General features: G+C 33.7%; 1 protein-coding gene across 1 annotated transcript in view; it reads right to left on the reverse strand.

Moving 5' to 3' along the window:
- Window positions 1–3,057: 3,057 nt before the first annotated feature.
- LOC119606200 (transmembrane channel-like protein 1) overlaps window positions 3,058–17,452 on the reverse strand; it is a 44,338-nt gene continuing 29,943 nt past the window's right edge. The window contains exons 14-18 of the mRNA XM_037959619.1: window positions 6,113–6,217; window positions 5,746–5,927; window positions 5,406–5,582; window positions 5,018–5,340; window positions 3,058–4,954 (exon numbers count right to left, since the gene is read on the reverse strand). Coding sequence (XP_037815547.1) covers window positions 3,189–4,954; window positions 5,018–5,340; window positions 5,406–5,582; window positions 5,746–5,927; window positions 6,113–6,217 — 2,553 coding nt within the window. The 3' untranslated portion in view covers window positions 3,058–3,188. The remainder of the gene's footprint in view (window positions 4,955–5,017; window positions 5,341–5,405; window positions 5,583–5,745; window positions 5,928–6,112; window positions 6,218–17,452) is intronic.

A 17,452-nucleotide genomic window follows, 5' to 3' on the forward strand; every position in this document is an offset into this window, starting at 1 on the left:
CGCACAGCAGGATGCTCTCTCTCTCCTGCTCTCTTCTGTCTTTTCGAGAGTATTTATTTTTTTTAAGTAAATAAAAAATATTATTCTTGATATACCATAAAAAATATTGAATAATTTTTTTATTCAATAATATTGTATATGTTCGAGATTACTAACACGTTTTATTATTAAAAGCTAATTGAAGATTTATATGGAACATAACAAAATTTCTTTCGCATTTAGAGAATCAGGCAGTAATTTTAAGAACTATTTCTTAAGTTTAATACTTTAGAATTTAATAAATATTGACTAGACTATAGACTAGACTTTAGACTAGACTATAGACTAGACTATAGACTAGACAATAGACTAGACTATAGACTAGACTGTAGACTACACTATAGACTAGACTATAGACTAGACTATAGACTACACTATAGACTACACTATAGACTACACTATTTACTAGACAATAGACTGGACTATAGACTAGACTATAGACTAGACTATAGACTAGACTATAGACTAGACTATAGACTAGACTATATACTAGACTATAGACTAGACTATAGACTAGACTATAGACTAGACTATAGACTAGACTGTAGACTAGACTATAGACTAGACTATAGACTAGACTATGGACTAGACTATAGACTAGACTATAGACTAGACTATAGACTAGACTATAGACTAGACTATAGACTAGACTATAGACTAGACTATAGACTAGACTATAGACTAGACTATAGACTAGACTATAGACTAGACTATAGACTAGACTATAGACTAGACTATAGACTAGACTATATACTAGACTATAGACTAGACTATAGACTAGACTATAGACTAGACTATAGACTAGACTATAGACTAGACTATAGACTAGACTATAGACTAGACTATAGACTAGACTATAGACTAGACTATAGACTAGACTATAGACTAGACTATAGACTAGACTATAGACTAGACTATAGACTAGACTATAGACTAGACTATAGACTAGACTAGACTAGACTATAGACTAGACTATAGACTAGACTATAGACTAGACTATAGAAACTTGTGTTGATGTCGAAACTTGTGTTGATGTTGCCATTATTAGCGAGCAGTATAAAAACATGGATAACACTGTATGGGTTAAAGACCAAAGTGGCAAAGCTGCGGTTTGGGCATGTGGAAAGAAAGCATAGAGGAAATCCCCAAACACATACAAAATGAATTCTGCTCGAAGCAATTTCTAGCCATAACTTAGTACTGGCTAATAACGGTAATACACCAACATTTACAGCAAGAGGAAGAAACTCAGTCGTAGATCTTACCTTTATGAGTAGCTCCTTGACTAAAGAGTTAAAGTGGTCAGTAAGCGACCAATATACTCATAGCGATCACCATGCTATCGTATTCTCAATAGGCAATCCGCAAAAAATAAACGCCACTACAGAGAAAAATCGCGCAAGATACACTGGTTGGGCATCTAAGAAATTAGATAGAGATTTATTTATTCAAGAATTTTTAACCGATTTAACACCGAATGGTACAGCCTTGGATATGGTCAGACAAGTCTCAACAAGATTTAAATTAGCATGTGATACTGCAATGCCAAAAAGAAGAATGACAAATAGCCGTCGCCCAAACTACTGGTGGAACTCAGAAATTAGTAGCCTCCGATCAGTGTGCCTGAGGGCTAGAAGACGAACTCAACGTCTAAGGGTCGACCAGAGTTCGAAGAAGAATGCCAGTGTGCAAGACGAGAATTTCAGCATGCAATTTTAAGGAGTAAGAAATTATGTTTTAAACAAATATGCCTAGAAGCGAACGCAGATCCATGGGGAAAAGCCTACCGGGTAGTCACATCCCGCCTTAAAGGCAAAAAATCACCACAGCCTACCTGTCCAGTTTTATTGGAGAAAATTGTTAAAACATTGTTTCCAGAACATACAAACAGCGCAACCAATAGAAGAATAAACCCTAATGAGAATATATGTATGACAACAGATGAGGAAGTCATCAAAATAGCGGATAAAATCGGAGACGGTAAAGCCCCTGGACCCGATGGCATACCAAATGCTGCGCTTAAACTGGCTATTACGAAATATACAAAAATCTTTGTAAACTTATATAACCAGTGCCTTAAAGAAGGTATTTTCCCAGACTCCTGGAAGAAACAAATGCTAGTACTAATCCCGAAGCCAAATAAGCAACTAAGGGATCCTTCAGCGTATAGACCAATATGTCTGCTCGATACGAACGGCAAGATTTTCGAAAAGATAATATACAACCGATTGCTACCAATAGTCGAGGCGAAAGAAGGTTTATCAAACCGGCAATATGGGTTCCGAAAGGCAAGGTCAACTGATTGTACGCATTGATGGCACTGCGGTGTCCTTATCAGGCATAGGAAGAACAGTCTTTTTAATCGACACTTTCCCATTTTTGGACAGCACTGCTGTTCTTCTGGGGAGTGAGTGATTTCCTCCTCGCTTTTAGGATTTGACTTCTCAAAATTACCAGTACTTGCTAGAGAGACTATATTCTAGTTTTAGTGTTAGTATTAGAAAAATCGAAGATACCTTTTTTAGAGATATACTTGACACAAATATGTTTTTGAATTTATTATCCTTATTTAAAAACAATACAATTTTTTCTCCAAAATTGTCAAGTCACATTGTCAATAACATATAACCATTAATTTGAGACCAATATTATTAAAATCGAACAATTTATTTAGAAATTCGCTATAATCTAAAAATTAACGATTTTGAAAATTCTTTAGAACTTTGAATTTGGTATTAATTCAAAGATTATTTCTGCAAGTCGGAGAGGGTAAGATGCGAACCCTGTTTGAAATGTTTTAAAACGACCCTTATATACAAAAAATCCGCAAATTTTAGGAAAATCCCCAAATCCTTTCCATGAAAATCTGTCCCCAAATAAAACTTGAAATCCCCAATTTGTGGACAAATCCCCAAATCTGATGACACTGGCCATAAATATACATTTTCTTCCATCCTCATTCAAATTTATTGAAAACATCTTTTAACAATTTTATTTTATTATGACAAAGGTATACAATAAAGGAAGAAATACTATAATTCGGATGTTGATCCTAATTTAAAATGCCAACAATTAGTTATATAAATAAATGCTTTGTTCCACGCTGGAGAAAGGCACTAAATCGATTGCAATTTCTATTGTAGTCTCGTTTATTTATCATTTTCTATATTGATTTTAATGATATTGACTGAAGGTCCAGGAACAGAACTGGACACGCTGCCATTTTTAGGTGATGTCTGAGTTTGATCTTCTCCATCTCCAGTAGTACTTATAGTAATTGTTGGTATTATATCGGACCAGGTAGATGTTGTAGAATCTTGCCTTGTGGTAATTGGACGTTCGGTAGGTCGCCGACGTTGTGAAATGCTACGTTGAGGAAATATTATGGGACCCGGTTTATCTAGTTCTTCGGGATCTTTTAAGGGTAAAGTATGGGTGTCTTCGGTAGTCATATAGTTGTTATAACTGGGAAGTTCTAAATCTTCAGGATCTTCTAAGGGAGCTCTGGGCATAATATAAGGTTGAATACTGGTAATTGTTGAAACTGGAGTTGCAGAGGGAAGTATAAAAGTGTTATTGGTAGGAGTGGTGGGTAGTTCACTTTCCGGAGTAGCTGGTATATCGATGGCCGTTTCAGGTAGTTGTGTGGGACTTTCATCGCTTTGCTGATCTTGATCTAATTTCTTGGTGTTGACAGCTTCTTTAACTAACGCCAAAAGCGAGCCAATTTTCTTTCTACCCTGCCGCGACAAACTGGCCAATTTGTCAGCACCCAAATTAATATGATGGGCAGAGGTTGGAGTAGTAACCTCTTCATTTAGTTTTGGTGAATGTAATTCCGTTTCCAAATGCTCCCAGGTGGGAGTGGTGGCAATATCGGAATTTCTATTGGCTTTAACTTTATCAGACTCAAATTTGAAAACTTCGGGCTCTGCGGACATTTTGTTTTTATGACGTTTAAATTTGAATTTACCACTTAAGTTGTGAAAATGTTCCATGGCAGGAGGAGAAGTTTTCTCGTCCGGCGAGGATGAGGAGTTTTTCTCATCTACAACTTTAAAAGAACTTTTCGTATTAGTTTCATCATCTTTGGGTTTTTCCTTAACAACAGGAGACTTGTCTCTTCTTCGGAAGGATTTTCGTTTCTCAGAATTTTTGGGTTTTTCTAAAGTGGAAACTTCGGTTTTTGATGGAGATTCTGGTATATCATTTTCTTTGGATTTTTCTTGAGATCCTTGCTTTTCCAAATTGGATTTATCTTTATCATCTCGTTTTTTTCGTTTTAAACTTTCGTAGATTCTTCGTCTATAATCGCTTGGAGAGTTTTGTTTGTCTTTTTCCTTATCTTTGTCCTTCTCTTTGATTTTATCCTTTTTATCTTCTTTCTCATGTTCTTTCTCCATTTCACTTTCCTTCTCTTTTTCTTTTTCCTTTTCTTTGTTTTCGCCTTCATGACTTTTGCGCAACAAACTTTCTCTTCTTTCGTTTATAACTCTGGTCTTGATTTCAGGATCATTACCAGAGTCTGCTGATTCCTTCTCTTTTTCCTTATCTTTTTCCTTCTCCCTTTCTTTTTCCTTTTCGTCCTTTTTGTCTAACTTTTCCAATTTAAATCTTCCTTTTGGATGGCCCTCTCTATTGCCATTGCTGGAATGCTGTTGCAAACCTCTTTCCTTTTCCCGTTCACTTTTAGCGATTTGTACAATATCCACCAGAGAGGGCTTACGAGTTCTACGTATTTGTTGTAATTTTGAGAGACCCACTTTTTTCTCTTTACCTTCCTCATCGTGTGGCAATGAATCATGATGTTCAGTGTCGGTATCGTCATCGTCTCGGCCTTGCCGCACAAATGAATCTTCGTCTGATGTTGCTGATCCTTTGCGTAGGGCTTTTTTCATAATTCTCGAAATAAGTTCTAAGAAAAGTTAAATAAAAGTGAGGGACATTATAAAAGATGAAAGTAAAAGTTTAAGAATACCTTTTCTAGCTTGATTTTTGTACTCTTCACTCTCAAAGTCAGGCGCCTGGGTGGGTGTGACTGGTGATGAAGCTTCCAAAACTTTACGCCATCTATTCGTCAAAGTGGCTGAGGTATTCTCTGCTGGTTTTGTTTCTGGTACTTTAAAAAATTTCTTACGTTCTTCTTCTCTTTCCTTTTGTAATTGGGTTCTCAGATCCTGATTCGCTTCTCTAAGAGCCCCCGTCAAAGATACTAAATAATAAATAATCAGTATCAAAAGCAAGAGCAATGGTATCACTGTACTGGATGAAGTCAAGTAGTTAAGAGGATCATGTAATTGCCTGGTGGAATATAAAACAGACAGATTTAAATTTACATTTTGCAACATACAATTTCAAATACATACTGAGGCAGAGCATCCCTTGTGGTATTTGTAATAAATTCGGAAATCCGTGTATAGTCGGAGAAAGGACCACAGTGCCATGATGGACGCAACCATACTATTGCATAGCCCACAGGCAACACACAAAGGAACAGCATCGTCAGCAGCAAGGAAAGGTAGAAATTATTTGATTTCGAAGCTCTTTATGAACAGGAACCAAAAGTAAGTTTTGCATGTAAAGGAAATATAAGAAACCAACATTTTTGTTAAAATTTCATTCTTCATCTACTGGCATGTGGCATAAGCAGGAACAAAAGGTGCACAGAAATAGTCTGTGAGAAAATGAATATGATTGAATACTTACTTAAATACGACTTCATGTGGCACATTGCATGTTAAAACAATCCAGGATCTAAAGTACATCATAATCACAAGCTTCACCAGATTGATAAGCACCAAACCAGGTGAAAAGAATATACCCATCCACACTTGTCCCTGGTTATTAATCAAAGTCAAAATGTTCTCAGCAATTTTGAAATCTCCATACTGTTGTAATTGCATAAGGACGGTTGAAGAAGTGAAATGTGGTTTTTTGTTGAAGGAGAAAGAAAATAATAGGAAATGTTTACATTTTCATGTTACAAGAAAAATACTTGTTATTGTTTTGTTCTTTGTGTAGCATTTGTTGGCAGTTAGATTAGAAATTATAGCTTGTTAGTTATTTGATTTACCTGTGGAAATGTTTTCTCCATATCCCAGCACCAGTTTTGATTTACATATCGAACAAATAGAGCACGCAAGAAGTCTATACATAGTGGTGCTACTATTGACATAATCTATGATGAAAATTAATGTAAACAGATAAAGAGAGTAGTTATTAGAGATGAATTCATTTGAATGTTAATTAAATTGTTTTTTTTAGAATTTAGAAATCTATACTTCAATTTTGAAAAAGGATTATGAACAATTAGTCTCTCTTCGATTTTTTAAAGCACTAGGAGGATTGACTTATGTACACTCCTAGTTAAATATAATTTACTAGCTATACCCAGTGTGCTTCGCTACCCTCATCGTAATGGAATAAAATAAATATTATTGTAAATGTATATATATCTGCAATATCAAAAAGTCCATTATTTAAATTTATGTTTATATATTCAATATTTTAGAAAACACAAAAAGTACCAATGAAGTACGAAAAAGCAACAAAAGACCTCTTTTATTTAATTTCATGTTCCTAATATTATAGATAATTAAAAAAGTACCAGTTGAAGAACGAAAAATTACCAAAGGGTCCCCTTTTATAGATTCTCATTAACTCCGGGCTCCACATGGTTAATTTCATGTTATAAAAAACACAAAAAGTACCTTTTGAAGAACGAAAAATTACCAAAAAGTCCTCTTTTATATGTTCTCACTTACTCCGGGCTCTACGTACTTAATTTCATGTTTCTAGGTTCAATATTATAGAAAATTCAAAAAGTACCTTTTGAAGAACGAAAAAGTTCCGAAAAGTCCCCTTTTATAGGTTATCACTTAATCTTGGCTGTACTTGCTTAATTTCATGTTTCTAGGTTCAATATTATAGAAAATTCAAAAAGTACCTTTTGAAGAACGAAAAGGTACCAAAAAGTCCCCTCTTATAGATTCTCATTTACTCCAGGCTCTACATGCTTAATATCATGCTTCTAGGATCAATATTATAGAAAATTCAAAAAGTACTTTTTGAAGAACGAAAAAGTACCAAAAAGTCCCCTTTTATAGGTCCTCACTTAATTCGGGCTCTACATGTTTAATTTCATGTTTCTAGGTTCAATATTATAGAAAATTCAAAAAGTACCTTTTGAAGAACAAAAAAGTACCAAAAAGTCCCCTTTTATAGTTTCTCACTTAATCCAGGCTCTACATGCATACTTTCATGTTTCTATTTTCAATATTATAGAAAATTCATAAAGTACCTTTTGAACAACGAAAAAGTACCAAAATGTCCCCTTTTATAGATTCTCATTTACTACGGGCTCTAAATGCTTAATTTCATGCTTCTAGGATCAATATTATAGAAAATTCAAAAAGTACCAGTCGAAAGACGAAAAAGTACCAAAAAGTCCCCTTTTATAGATTCTCATTTACTAAGGGCTCTACATGCTTAATTTCATGTTTCTAGGTTCAATTTAATAGAAAACTCAAAAAGTACCAGTCGAAGGACGAAAAAGTACCAAAAAGTCCCCTTTTATAGATCCTCATTTACTCCAGGCTCTACATGCTTAATTTCATGCTTCTAGGATCAATATTATAGAAAATTCAAAAAGTACTTTTTGAAGAACGAAAAAGTACCAAAAAGTCCCCTTTTATAGGTCCTCACTTAATTCGGGCTCTACATGTTTAATATTATGTTTCTAGGTTCAATATTATAGAAAATTCAAAAAGTACCTTTTGAAGAACAAAAAAGTACCAAAAAGTCCCCTTTTATAGTTTCTCACTTAATCCAGGCTCTACATGCATACTTTCATGTTTCAAAAAGTACCAGTCGAAGGGCGAAAAAGTACCAAAAAGTCCCCTTTTATAGATTCTCATTTACTCCAGGCTCTACATGCTTAATTTCATGCTTCTAGGATCAATATTATAGAAAATTCAAAAAGTACCAGTCGAAAGACGAAAAAGTACCCTTTTATAGATTCTCATTCACTAAGGGCTCTACATGCTTAATTTCATGTTTCTAGGTTAAATTTTATAGAAAACTCAAAAAGTACCAGTCGAAAGACGAAAAAGTACCAAATAGTCCCCTTTTATAGATTCTCATTTAATAAGGGCTCTACATGCTTAATTTTATGTTTCTATGTTAAATTTTATAGAAAACTCAAAAAGTACCAGTCGAAGGACGAAAATGTACCAAAAAGTCCCCTTTTATAGATTCTCATTTACTCCGGGCTCTACATGCTTAATTTCATGTTTCTAGGTTAAATTTTATAGAAAACTCAAAAAGTACCAGTCGAAAGACGAAAAAGTACCAAAAAGTCCCCTTTTATAGATTCTCATTTACTAAGGGCTCTACATGCTTAATTTCATGTTTCTAGGTTAAATTTTATAGAAAACTCAAAAAGTACCAGTCGAAGGACGAAAAAGTACCAAAAAGTCCCCATTTATAGATTCTCATTTACTAAGGGCTCTACATGCTTAATTTCATGTTTCTAGGTTAAATTTTATAGAAAACTCAAAAAGTACCAGTCGAAGGACGAAAAAGTTCCAAAAAGTCCCCTATTATAGATTCTCATTTACTCTGGGCTCTACATGCTTAATTTCATGTTTCTAGGTTAAATTTTATAGAAAACTCAAAAAGTACCAGTCGTAGGACGAAAAAGTACCAAAAAGTCCCCTTTTATAGATTCTCATTAACTAAGGCCTCCGCATGCTTAATTTCATGTTTCTAGGTTAAATTTTATAGAAAACTCAAAAAGTACCAGTCGAAGGACGAAAAAGTACCAAAAAGTCCCCTTTTATAGATTCTCATTTACTCCGGGCTCTACATGCTTAATTTCATGTTTCTAGGTTAAATTTTATAGAAAACTCAAAAAGTATCAGTCGAAAGACGAAAAAGTACCAAAAAGTCCCCTTTTATAGATTCTCATTTACTAAGGGCTCTACATGCTTAATTTCATGTTTCTAGGTTAAATTTTATAGAAAACTCAAAAAGTACCAGTCGAAGGACGAAAAAGTACCAAAAAGTCCCCTTTTATAGATTCTCATTTACTAAGGGCTCTACATGCTTAATTTCATGTTTCTATGTTAAATTTTATAGAAAACTCAAAAAAGTACCGAAAAAGTAGCGAAAATCCCTTTATTATTAATTTCATGTTTCTATTTCAATATCATAGAAAACTCAAAAAGGCCCAGTTGGAGAATGAAAAGTACCAAAAAATATCACTTGATACCGAATAACACCCCATTAGGATATTTAGTGTTTCTAAATTTAAAATTGTATCTAAATTGGAACATTGTGGTTGAATAAAATCAAATTTCCCGTTTTTACCCCTTTTGGTACTTTTTTCCTCCCCATTAACGAAATAAAAATTCTATTCCAAAAAGTTGCAACATCGTAGTGGGAGCCCGTTATTATGTATTCTTATGTATAAGTTAATAAACCAAAAACAATGTTTTATGAAAAAAGTACCAAAAATAGGTACAATTTTAACCCCTTAAACGTCCGAATATCCAAAAAGTACTAAATTCATATTTTTATTTTTTCGTTAAGTTATGAAGGAGTCAAAAATATTTTTTGAATGTGCACTGGTTTAAAAGATACATGGGGTGCGAAAAAAGGACCAAAATACAGTTTTTACCCGTTTATTCCCTAAAGGGGCCGAATTTTAAAAAAGTACCAGACACCTGTCCGTTTATTTTTTAAATGAACGGCAATAAGCTTTAAACTGTTTTTGTATCTTTTCTAGTTTAGGAGATATAAGGTTACCGAATTTACCCGTTTTTACCCTTTTTTACCCCCTAAACATTCGAATTTCCAAAAATCCCGTCTTAGTGGATCTATTTGGCGGGAGACCGACCTCCTGTCCAAATTTCAGCTCTTTAGCTTCAACCGTTTACGCTGTGCGATGATGAATCAGTCAGTGAATCAGTCAGTCAGTAACGTTAGAATTTTATATATATAGATGACCGGATCAGGGTTGGCAAAATTGGTACAATTGTCCTTTTTTTGTACTATTCTATCCTCAAAAGTACAATGGTACACCAATGGCCCATTTTGTACAATTTGAATTCCCTATTGAAATAATAATCTGAAATGGTACTTTTGACACAAAGTTCAAAGGCTACCTACTTCGGTAAAATTACTTACTAAACTTCAGAAGAGCAGATATACAATAATTATTTGTATTCTCTCAAATTGTTAAGAAACACGGAAGAGATTACAGCCAGGCGAGCAGTACTTCTCAAGGATTCCTTTTTTATGCGAAAGCAGACATTTAAAAAAAAGCCCTTTGAATATACGTTTAAAGTACTTTTTACTAGACTTTGGACTAATCTAATGACTTTTCTATGATGTAGTCTATAAGTTAGGGATGTTGCGAATGTCAGTTTAGAGAATGAAAATTCGAAAGCAAATAATTCATTTTATTTTTCGAATGCAAATGCGAAAGCGAATGCATATAGTATAATTACTATTAATTGGTCTAGGGACTAGTCTTTGGATTAATTACCGACTATCCTATCTACTATCTAGTCTTTAGAGTCTAGTCTATAGACTATACTATTATCTAGTTTATAGCCTACTCTATGAATATATCATTGGACTAATTAATATACATTCTATTCTATAGTCTATAGAGTAGTCTATTGTCTAGTTTAAGAATACTATATTGTCTAGTCTATAGATTAGTCTATTGTCTAGTTTACAGAGTACTCTATTGGTTAGTCTATATAAAGGCAATATACTGTCTAGTCCATTGTCCAATCTGGGGACCAAATGGACTATTAGACTAGACTAATCTATGGGCTAACACAAATTAACTGTTAATTTTGAATTGTATTTGGTACAATTGGAATGAAAAAAGTACAATTTTTAATGCAGATTTGTATAATTTGAAAATTCTATTTGCCAACCCTGGACCGGATGGTATTTTGTCAAAGTTGCTACAAAGTGCAAAGGAATATATCATCCCTAGACTCCATAGAATATTCACGCTCTGCCTCTCTCTAGACCATGTTCCGGTCAATTGTAGAAAGGTCAAGGCCATCTTTATTCCCAAAGCCGGAGAAAGAAGTCATGAGAATACCCATCATTCGTTTATCTTTTTAGTTCAAATCGCTGGAAAGACACATTGATTCATATCTACAGAGCTAAAGCTCTGCACTAGGTTATCCGAGTTATAGAAAGACCCTTCGAATTTAAACAATTAACTATGGGAGCCTTCTTAGACATAAAAGGTGCCTTCAATGTTGAAGAGTATACCAATAACTGGTTAGAAACTTTGTTGAAATCTAGAATAGTTACGGCGAGTTTTGGTAACAGCGTTAGGTCCAAACAGGTGGAACGAGGGACACCACAGGGTGGCGTAATCTCTCCTCTGCTTTGGGTCATCGTTTTTTTTTTCGATTTTTTTTTTTAACTGGACTATGTAGGAGTAAATCCAAGCAAGACAAAACTGGTACTATTCACAACAAAGAACAAAATTCCAAGTTTTAAGCTGCCACAGTTAAACAATGTCTAGGAATTATCCTAGACTCAAAATTATCCTGGAAAATTAACGTCCAACACAGAGTCAAAAAAGCAATGGTCACTTAATAAGCTTGTCGTAAGATGTTCGGGGGTGAAATGGGGACTTAGTTTCAACATAGTCAAATGGATGAGTAAAGCGTCCTATTCTTATATACGGATCTCTTGTATGGCGGACTTCAACTAAGTTTTTTGTAGATCAAATATACATAGTTCAAAGATCAGCTAGCATTGGAATGACAGGTGCGCAAAGAACTAGTTCTTCAGAAGCTCTGAATACTTTATTGCACATTCTACCTATAGATCTGCATATAATGACCATATCTGCCTGCAGCGCAGCGAGGCTTAACTCTTCCGGAAATTGAAGATCAAGACCATCTTAATTCAGTCATCCGATTATATTACACCACACTCGAACTTTGATAGAGCTCCTTCTAGGAGCGAGTGGTGTAGGAGTAACCTACCGAGTAAATATACCACCAGAATCTTTACTGAGGCCTCTAAAATGAACTACAGAGTTGGTGTTGGCGTCTTTATGAAGAAGCTGGGATAAGTATCTTTCCAACAACTGTAGTGTCTTTCAGGCTGAAATATTAGCGATAATATCAGTCTGCAGGGCACTACATGATCTCAATATTTGTGGCTACTTAGGAATTTTTGTCGATAGCCAAGCGGCACTTCTTTCACTAAACGCTTATACTATCACTTCCCTATTAGTCAGATAATGCAAGAAGGATATGTCAAAGCTGGGTACCCTGTCTGCCAGTACCCTTCTTTGGGACCCTGCGCATAGAGAATATTATAGAAATTAACAGGCAGATGAGCTTGCTAAAGCGGGATCTGCTCTTGATATCTCTAACGCCGTTTCAGCAGCAACTCCGTTAGGTTTTTATCAAAAGGTGTAACCTTAGATTTTTTTTTTTCAAAAGGCTGAAATTAGATGGAATAACTTAGGCACATGCAAAGGGGCCAAGTTATTGTGGCCTTCCTTCAATGAGAAATGCACAAGACACCTTTTAAATTGAAATATGCGGGTTACAAAGACAGGGGAAAGAAAGAAACAGTATTTCATCTTCTCTGCGAATGCCCTGCCCTAGGCGTTAAGAGAAACCATTTTCTTCACAGTCACTTCATTTCCAATCTTGGTGAGATATTTGGGTCTAAACTTAATGACCTCTTAAGACTTCTCACGACTATAGGCTAAATCTATTATTACACAATACTACATCTGACGAGTGGAGTGGTCCTATCAAAATGGAGTCCTAGTGAACTACAACGATAACCAACAGCCATTCGAAGATTCTCATTTGCTCAAGACTCTGTATATTAAATTTCACAGTTCCATCTTCAATATTATAAAAACCCCAAAAAGTACCAGGTACAAAAAAAAAAATGTACCAAAAATTCTAACGTACTCAGAACATTCAATATTAGAGAGAACCAGTTTAAAAGTACTAAAAAGTCCCCTTTTATGTTTTCTCATTTACGTTACGTTTTTACTGTCATTAAGTACTTTTTTCTCTCGCTATTGAAGTATTAAACATTTTATTCCAAAAAGTAGAAACATGGCAGTTTAGTTTACGACTGATAAATCAATCAGTCAGAGTCAGAAAAGTTAGAATTTTATTTATACATGGATGAATGAAACAACCCAGCAGCAGAGATACAAGCCGATACGAAATGATCGGCGGCGGCGACTCGACCATTTTTGGTTGGTAGCTTGTTATAAAATATAACGGCGGCGGACCTATGCTGAGAATTAGTTCTTTTCAGGAAATTTTCTATATATAAGTTTGTTATATAGAAAAATGTGTTTATTTTGGTTTGTTGGATAGAAAAGTATATCTATATGAGTATTTTCTATAGAAAATTGTCATTATTACAGTTATTTTTATGAAAAATTGTCTCTTACAGTTTTTTATACGTGAAGACAAAATGATGTGGCAACTCTTTTCAATTTGTCTGAAAAAAGTAGGAACTCAGTTCAAATTTTTTAGGAAAAACATAAGTTTTTGCGTCGGTGGCGTCGCGGTTTGTATCTCTGCCCAGCAGTTCGACAAAGAGTCAATGCATCCGAAAATGACACTGATATCCACTAATGTCTAACCATCTGCTTGGCTCTAATTCGTCTTTCATCACTGATGTATTCTTTGTAAACGAGGCTGAAGATAATGGTAATTTTTCATCACTTAAAAAATAAACTTAAGCTTTTTGTTTGTATCTTCGCAATCTATGGGGTGACGATACATATTTATTTAGTAATCGGCGTCTTACTACGACTTGTTGACTTAAATACAATCCGTTAAGTGCTTCGACTTACGGGCGACTAAACACACACACTCTTCGGCTAATATGGACCTGGCTAAATCTAATTAAGGTATAAAATCAGGCGAGATGAATGTTTCGGATAACAGTCGACTAACAATCGGATTACATGTGTAGCTCTTGTTTTTCCCATTATTCACTGTATACTTGAATCAATAAACAAATAGTTAATCGAAGGAGAATCGGTAGAATACCTTATGTTTAACTGCGCCGGGTTTGAAGAACGTAAACTCAAATATTTGATTTTTAATGGACACATCCTTTAATTAGTCTTTAAATCTTAAAATTCTTTTTGAATTTTTTACATTTTAACTAATTTTTTTAAATTGCTTTCACAGCTTTAACAGAAACTAACTAATTTACACTATGCTAAAAAATACAATTCTTTCGCATTTTAATAAAAACGAATTGGTTTTTCTAGTTGAAGTTTTCCTCTGTTTGTGTGTGTTTTTTTCAAGTTAAACCAACACGCTTAACAAACACGAGTATATCCACTTTAAAGTTTTTCCATTTAACTTTTTCTTTTAACCTAAAAACTGTACACGTTATTTCTATGGAAGCGGGTTAAAAAGGAAACTTTTATTTTTTGTGTTTTCCTTTCTTTGCCCGTAGTCTTTTATACTATATTCAAAAAAAAGAAGGAGGAGGACTGGTAGTTGTCCAGACAAATCGAAAGTTAATCTTTACGTGTTAACAAAACTTATCAAACCAAATGTATGTATGTATGAGTACTACATATAAAAAAGGATGTCATGTTTTTTTCTGGTAACAACAAACTTTTTGATTCAAGTGAGAAATATAATACAAGTTTACACTTTGAGGACAAAAATACAAAAAAAAAAAAAATGAATTCAACTTTATCTTGTGTCTAACTGCAAACAAAAAACCACGTTAGAATAGTACAAGGACTAACAATTTTGTTACTGTTCCTAGAAAAACAAAAAATAAAAAAAACGAGTGTCAGTTGTAAAATTTTTTAAAATATTCATATGTGTTGTTTTTTTGCTGACGTACACAAATTTTTATATTCAACAGATAATATTTGATCTATTTTGTATACCCACGGCATTAAATCTCCTTGCCGATTAGTTTTAATTTTATATTGTTAATATAAAGAGAAGGATCGACTAATTGATCAGCTCTATTACCGAATTTTATACCGGTACAATTTTTTATCAATGAAATTTGTGCGTTTAAGTAATTCTCAGAAGAGGATCTTATACGAAAGATATGATCAGTTATGGACCGATACGGAACGGACCAAGGTGTTTTATGTGTACACTAAACATATTCACGACGAATATTATACCGATATTTTCATTTAGTAATGAAATATGTGGGAGCTATGATTAATTATGGATCGAAAACAGTTTTATGTCGAATATTAATCCGATATATTTATTTCTTAATTAGTTAAGTGAATGTAAGTGATTTTCGGAATTGGACCTTATAAGAGAGCTATGACGAATTGAGAACCGATCTATATAATATCTTATATAAATGTTTGCAAAACTTTGTTGTGATACCAATATTCTTGAGAATGTTATTAACGATAAATTCATTTCCGGCAATATGTACATACCTTTGTATGGGGTCTATGGGAAATTTTGAATCGATTGCTATAATTTTGAACACAATTCATCCCTGGGCGAAAATAATAGTGTGTGAGAAAATTCATCGAAATATCTTTGGTAGTTTCAATAATTAGGAAAAAAACTTATTTTTTTCCAAGGTAGTCTGATATTTTTACTCATAACTTTTTACGTTGTAGACCGATTTTGCAAATTTTCAATACCAAACTACTTAAGGCAATAATAAATATTTTTTGGGGTGACTTTGGCAGATTCTTTTAATTAGTTTTCACGAGAGCGTGTTTTAGATAGACGGACATAGCAAAATATGCTCAGAATTTTATAAGGACCCATAATATATGTATGTATATATGTACATTGTTGGGTCTGGAATGAATATTTCTTGGTGTTACACACGGAATGACAAACCTATATACAGTGGCGAGCAAAACTGGATACATATCAATCAAGGGTATGTTAAAAACCCAATAAAATCCAGAAAATATTAAACAATAATTTTATATTGGTTTTAAAATAAGCAATGGAAGAATAAGAAAATAAAACAATAGAAAATTCGCGAATATTGAAACTTTATCTCAAGTTTTAGCTAATTTTATTAAAAAAGTCTATGTATCCACTTTTGCACGTTTAAATTTAATTAATCTAGCAACACAAGTAAATTTAAAAATAACAATGAATTTGAGTACTGCTACTTAATTTACCTTTGAAGAAAGCATCAAAACAAACAGTTACCATTTTTGAGTCATATTTGTAATTTTTTTGCAAATATTTTAATTTTCTAGTTTTAATTAGAAAAATATCAAGTTTATTGGGAAACCAAATGGTCGAAATGACAAAAAATAATTACTGTGCTCGTCAAATTGCCAAGAAGTTAGGAATTTGCCACCGAAGAGTGCTACAAGTGCGAAAAAGAAAAATATGAGCACACCAGAAGTTAAGAAATGTCGATCGTGTTTGCTTTCGGAGAGAGATGCCAGAACTATGGAGCGTTTATTGACATCCAAACAGGTAAAAATACAAAAAACAGGCTATAGTCGCCATAAATAAGTCCTTAAGTGAATGGGCAGTCCGGGGAGCTCTTCGTAGAATTGGCCTTATATCAGCCGTAAAGCAGAAAACACCAGCGTTATCAGAAAAAAGTGTGAAGGATCGTCTTAAATTTAGCAAGAACCACAAAAATTGGAGTGTTGATGACTGGAAAAGGGTTATATGGTCCGATGAAACGAAAACTATACTGATGGCAAGGAATATTACTGGCACCGCCCTTATGAAAGCTTAAAAAAGCACCAAGTAAAACAAAAGAGTGAAACAAGCGGGTGGTAGTCTGATTGTGTGGGCTTGTTTCACTTGGTAGAGTACAAACGGAGTGGTCTAGTATTCCGCACCGGACCATTGAGACCTTGGTCAAAAGTACGCCTAAACGTATAAAAAGTGTCATAAAAGCAAAAGGACTTTGCACAAAATATTAAAAATCAAAATTTTTTTAAAACGTGCAAAACTGGATACTTCGACTTTATTTATAAATATGTTTTAATTTTTAGATTAATATTTAATTATCATGAATTTAATTTTGTTTTCTTTTTATATTGCTTTACTGAATATTTAAAATTGAAAACTTTATTATTTTTCCTTTATTTTATGGGTTTTATAGCATTTTTAAGTCTTATTAGCTAAACATGTATCCAGTTTTGCTCGCCACTGTATGTATATCCTATGTCTCTACTCTTATACATATTTCTTGTTTTATGCTAATTTATACAACCCTCGTACCTCTATTATTTATGTAGGATAGGACAAATGTTTCTATTTTGGAAGCACATTTCTTTTTGGTTAGTGTTAAACAAATTTAACAACCAACTTTTCATTATGAATGTCTTTAAAATATTCAAAATTTTATATAAAGACAAAACCGTTTTGTAAATAGTACCAGT

The sequence above is a fragment of the Lucilia sericata genome, unplaced genomic scaffold, assembly GCF_015586225.1.
Source record: "Lucilia sericata isolate MDLA Ls3-8-SP2 unplaced genomic scaffold, ASM1558622v1 Contig000559F_arrow, whole genome shotgun sequence".
Classification (NCBI taxonomy): domain Eukaryota; kingdom Metazoa; phylum Arthropoda; class Insecta; order Diptera; family Calliphoridae; genus Lucilia; species Lucilia sericata.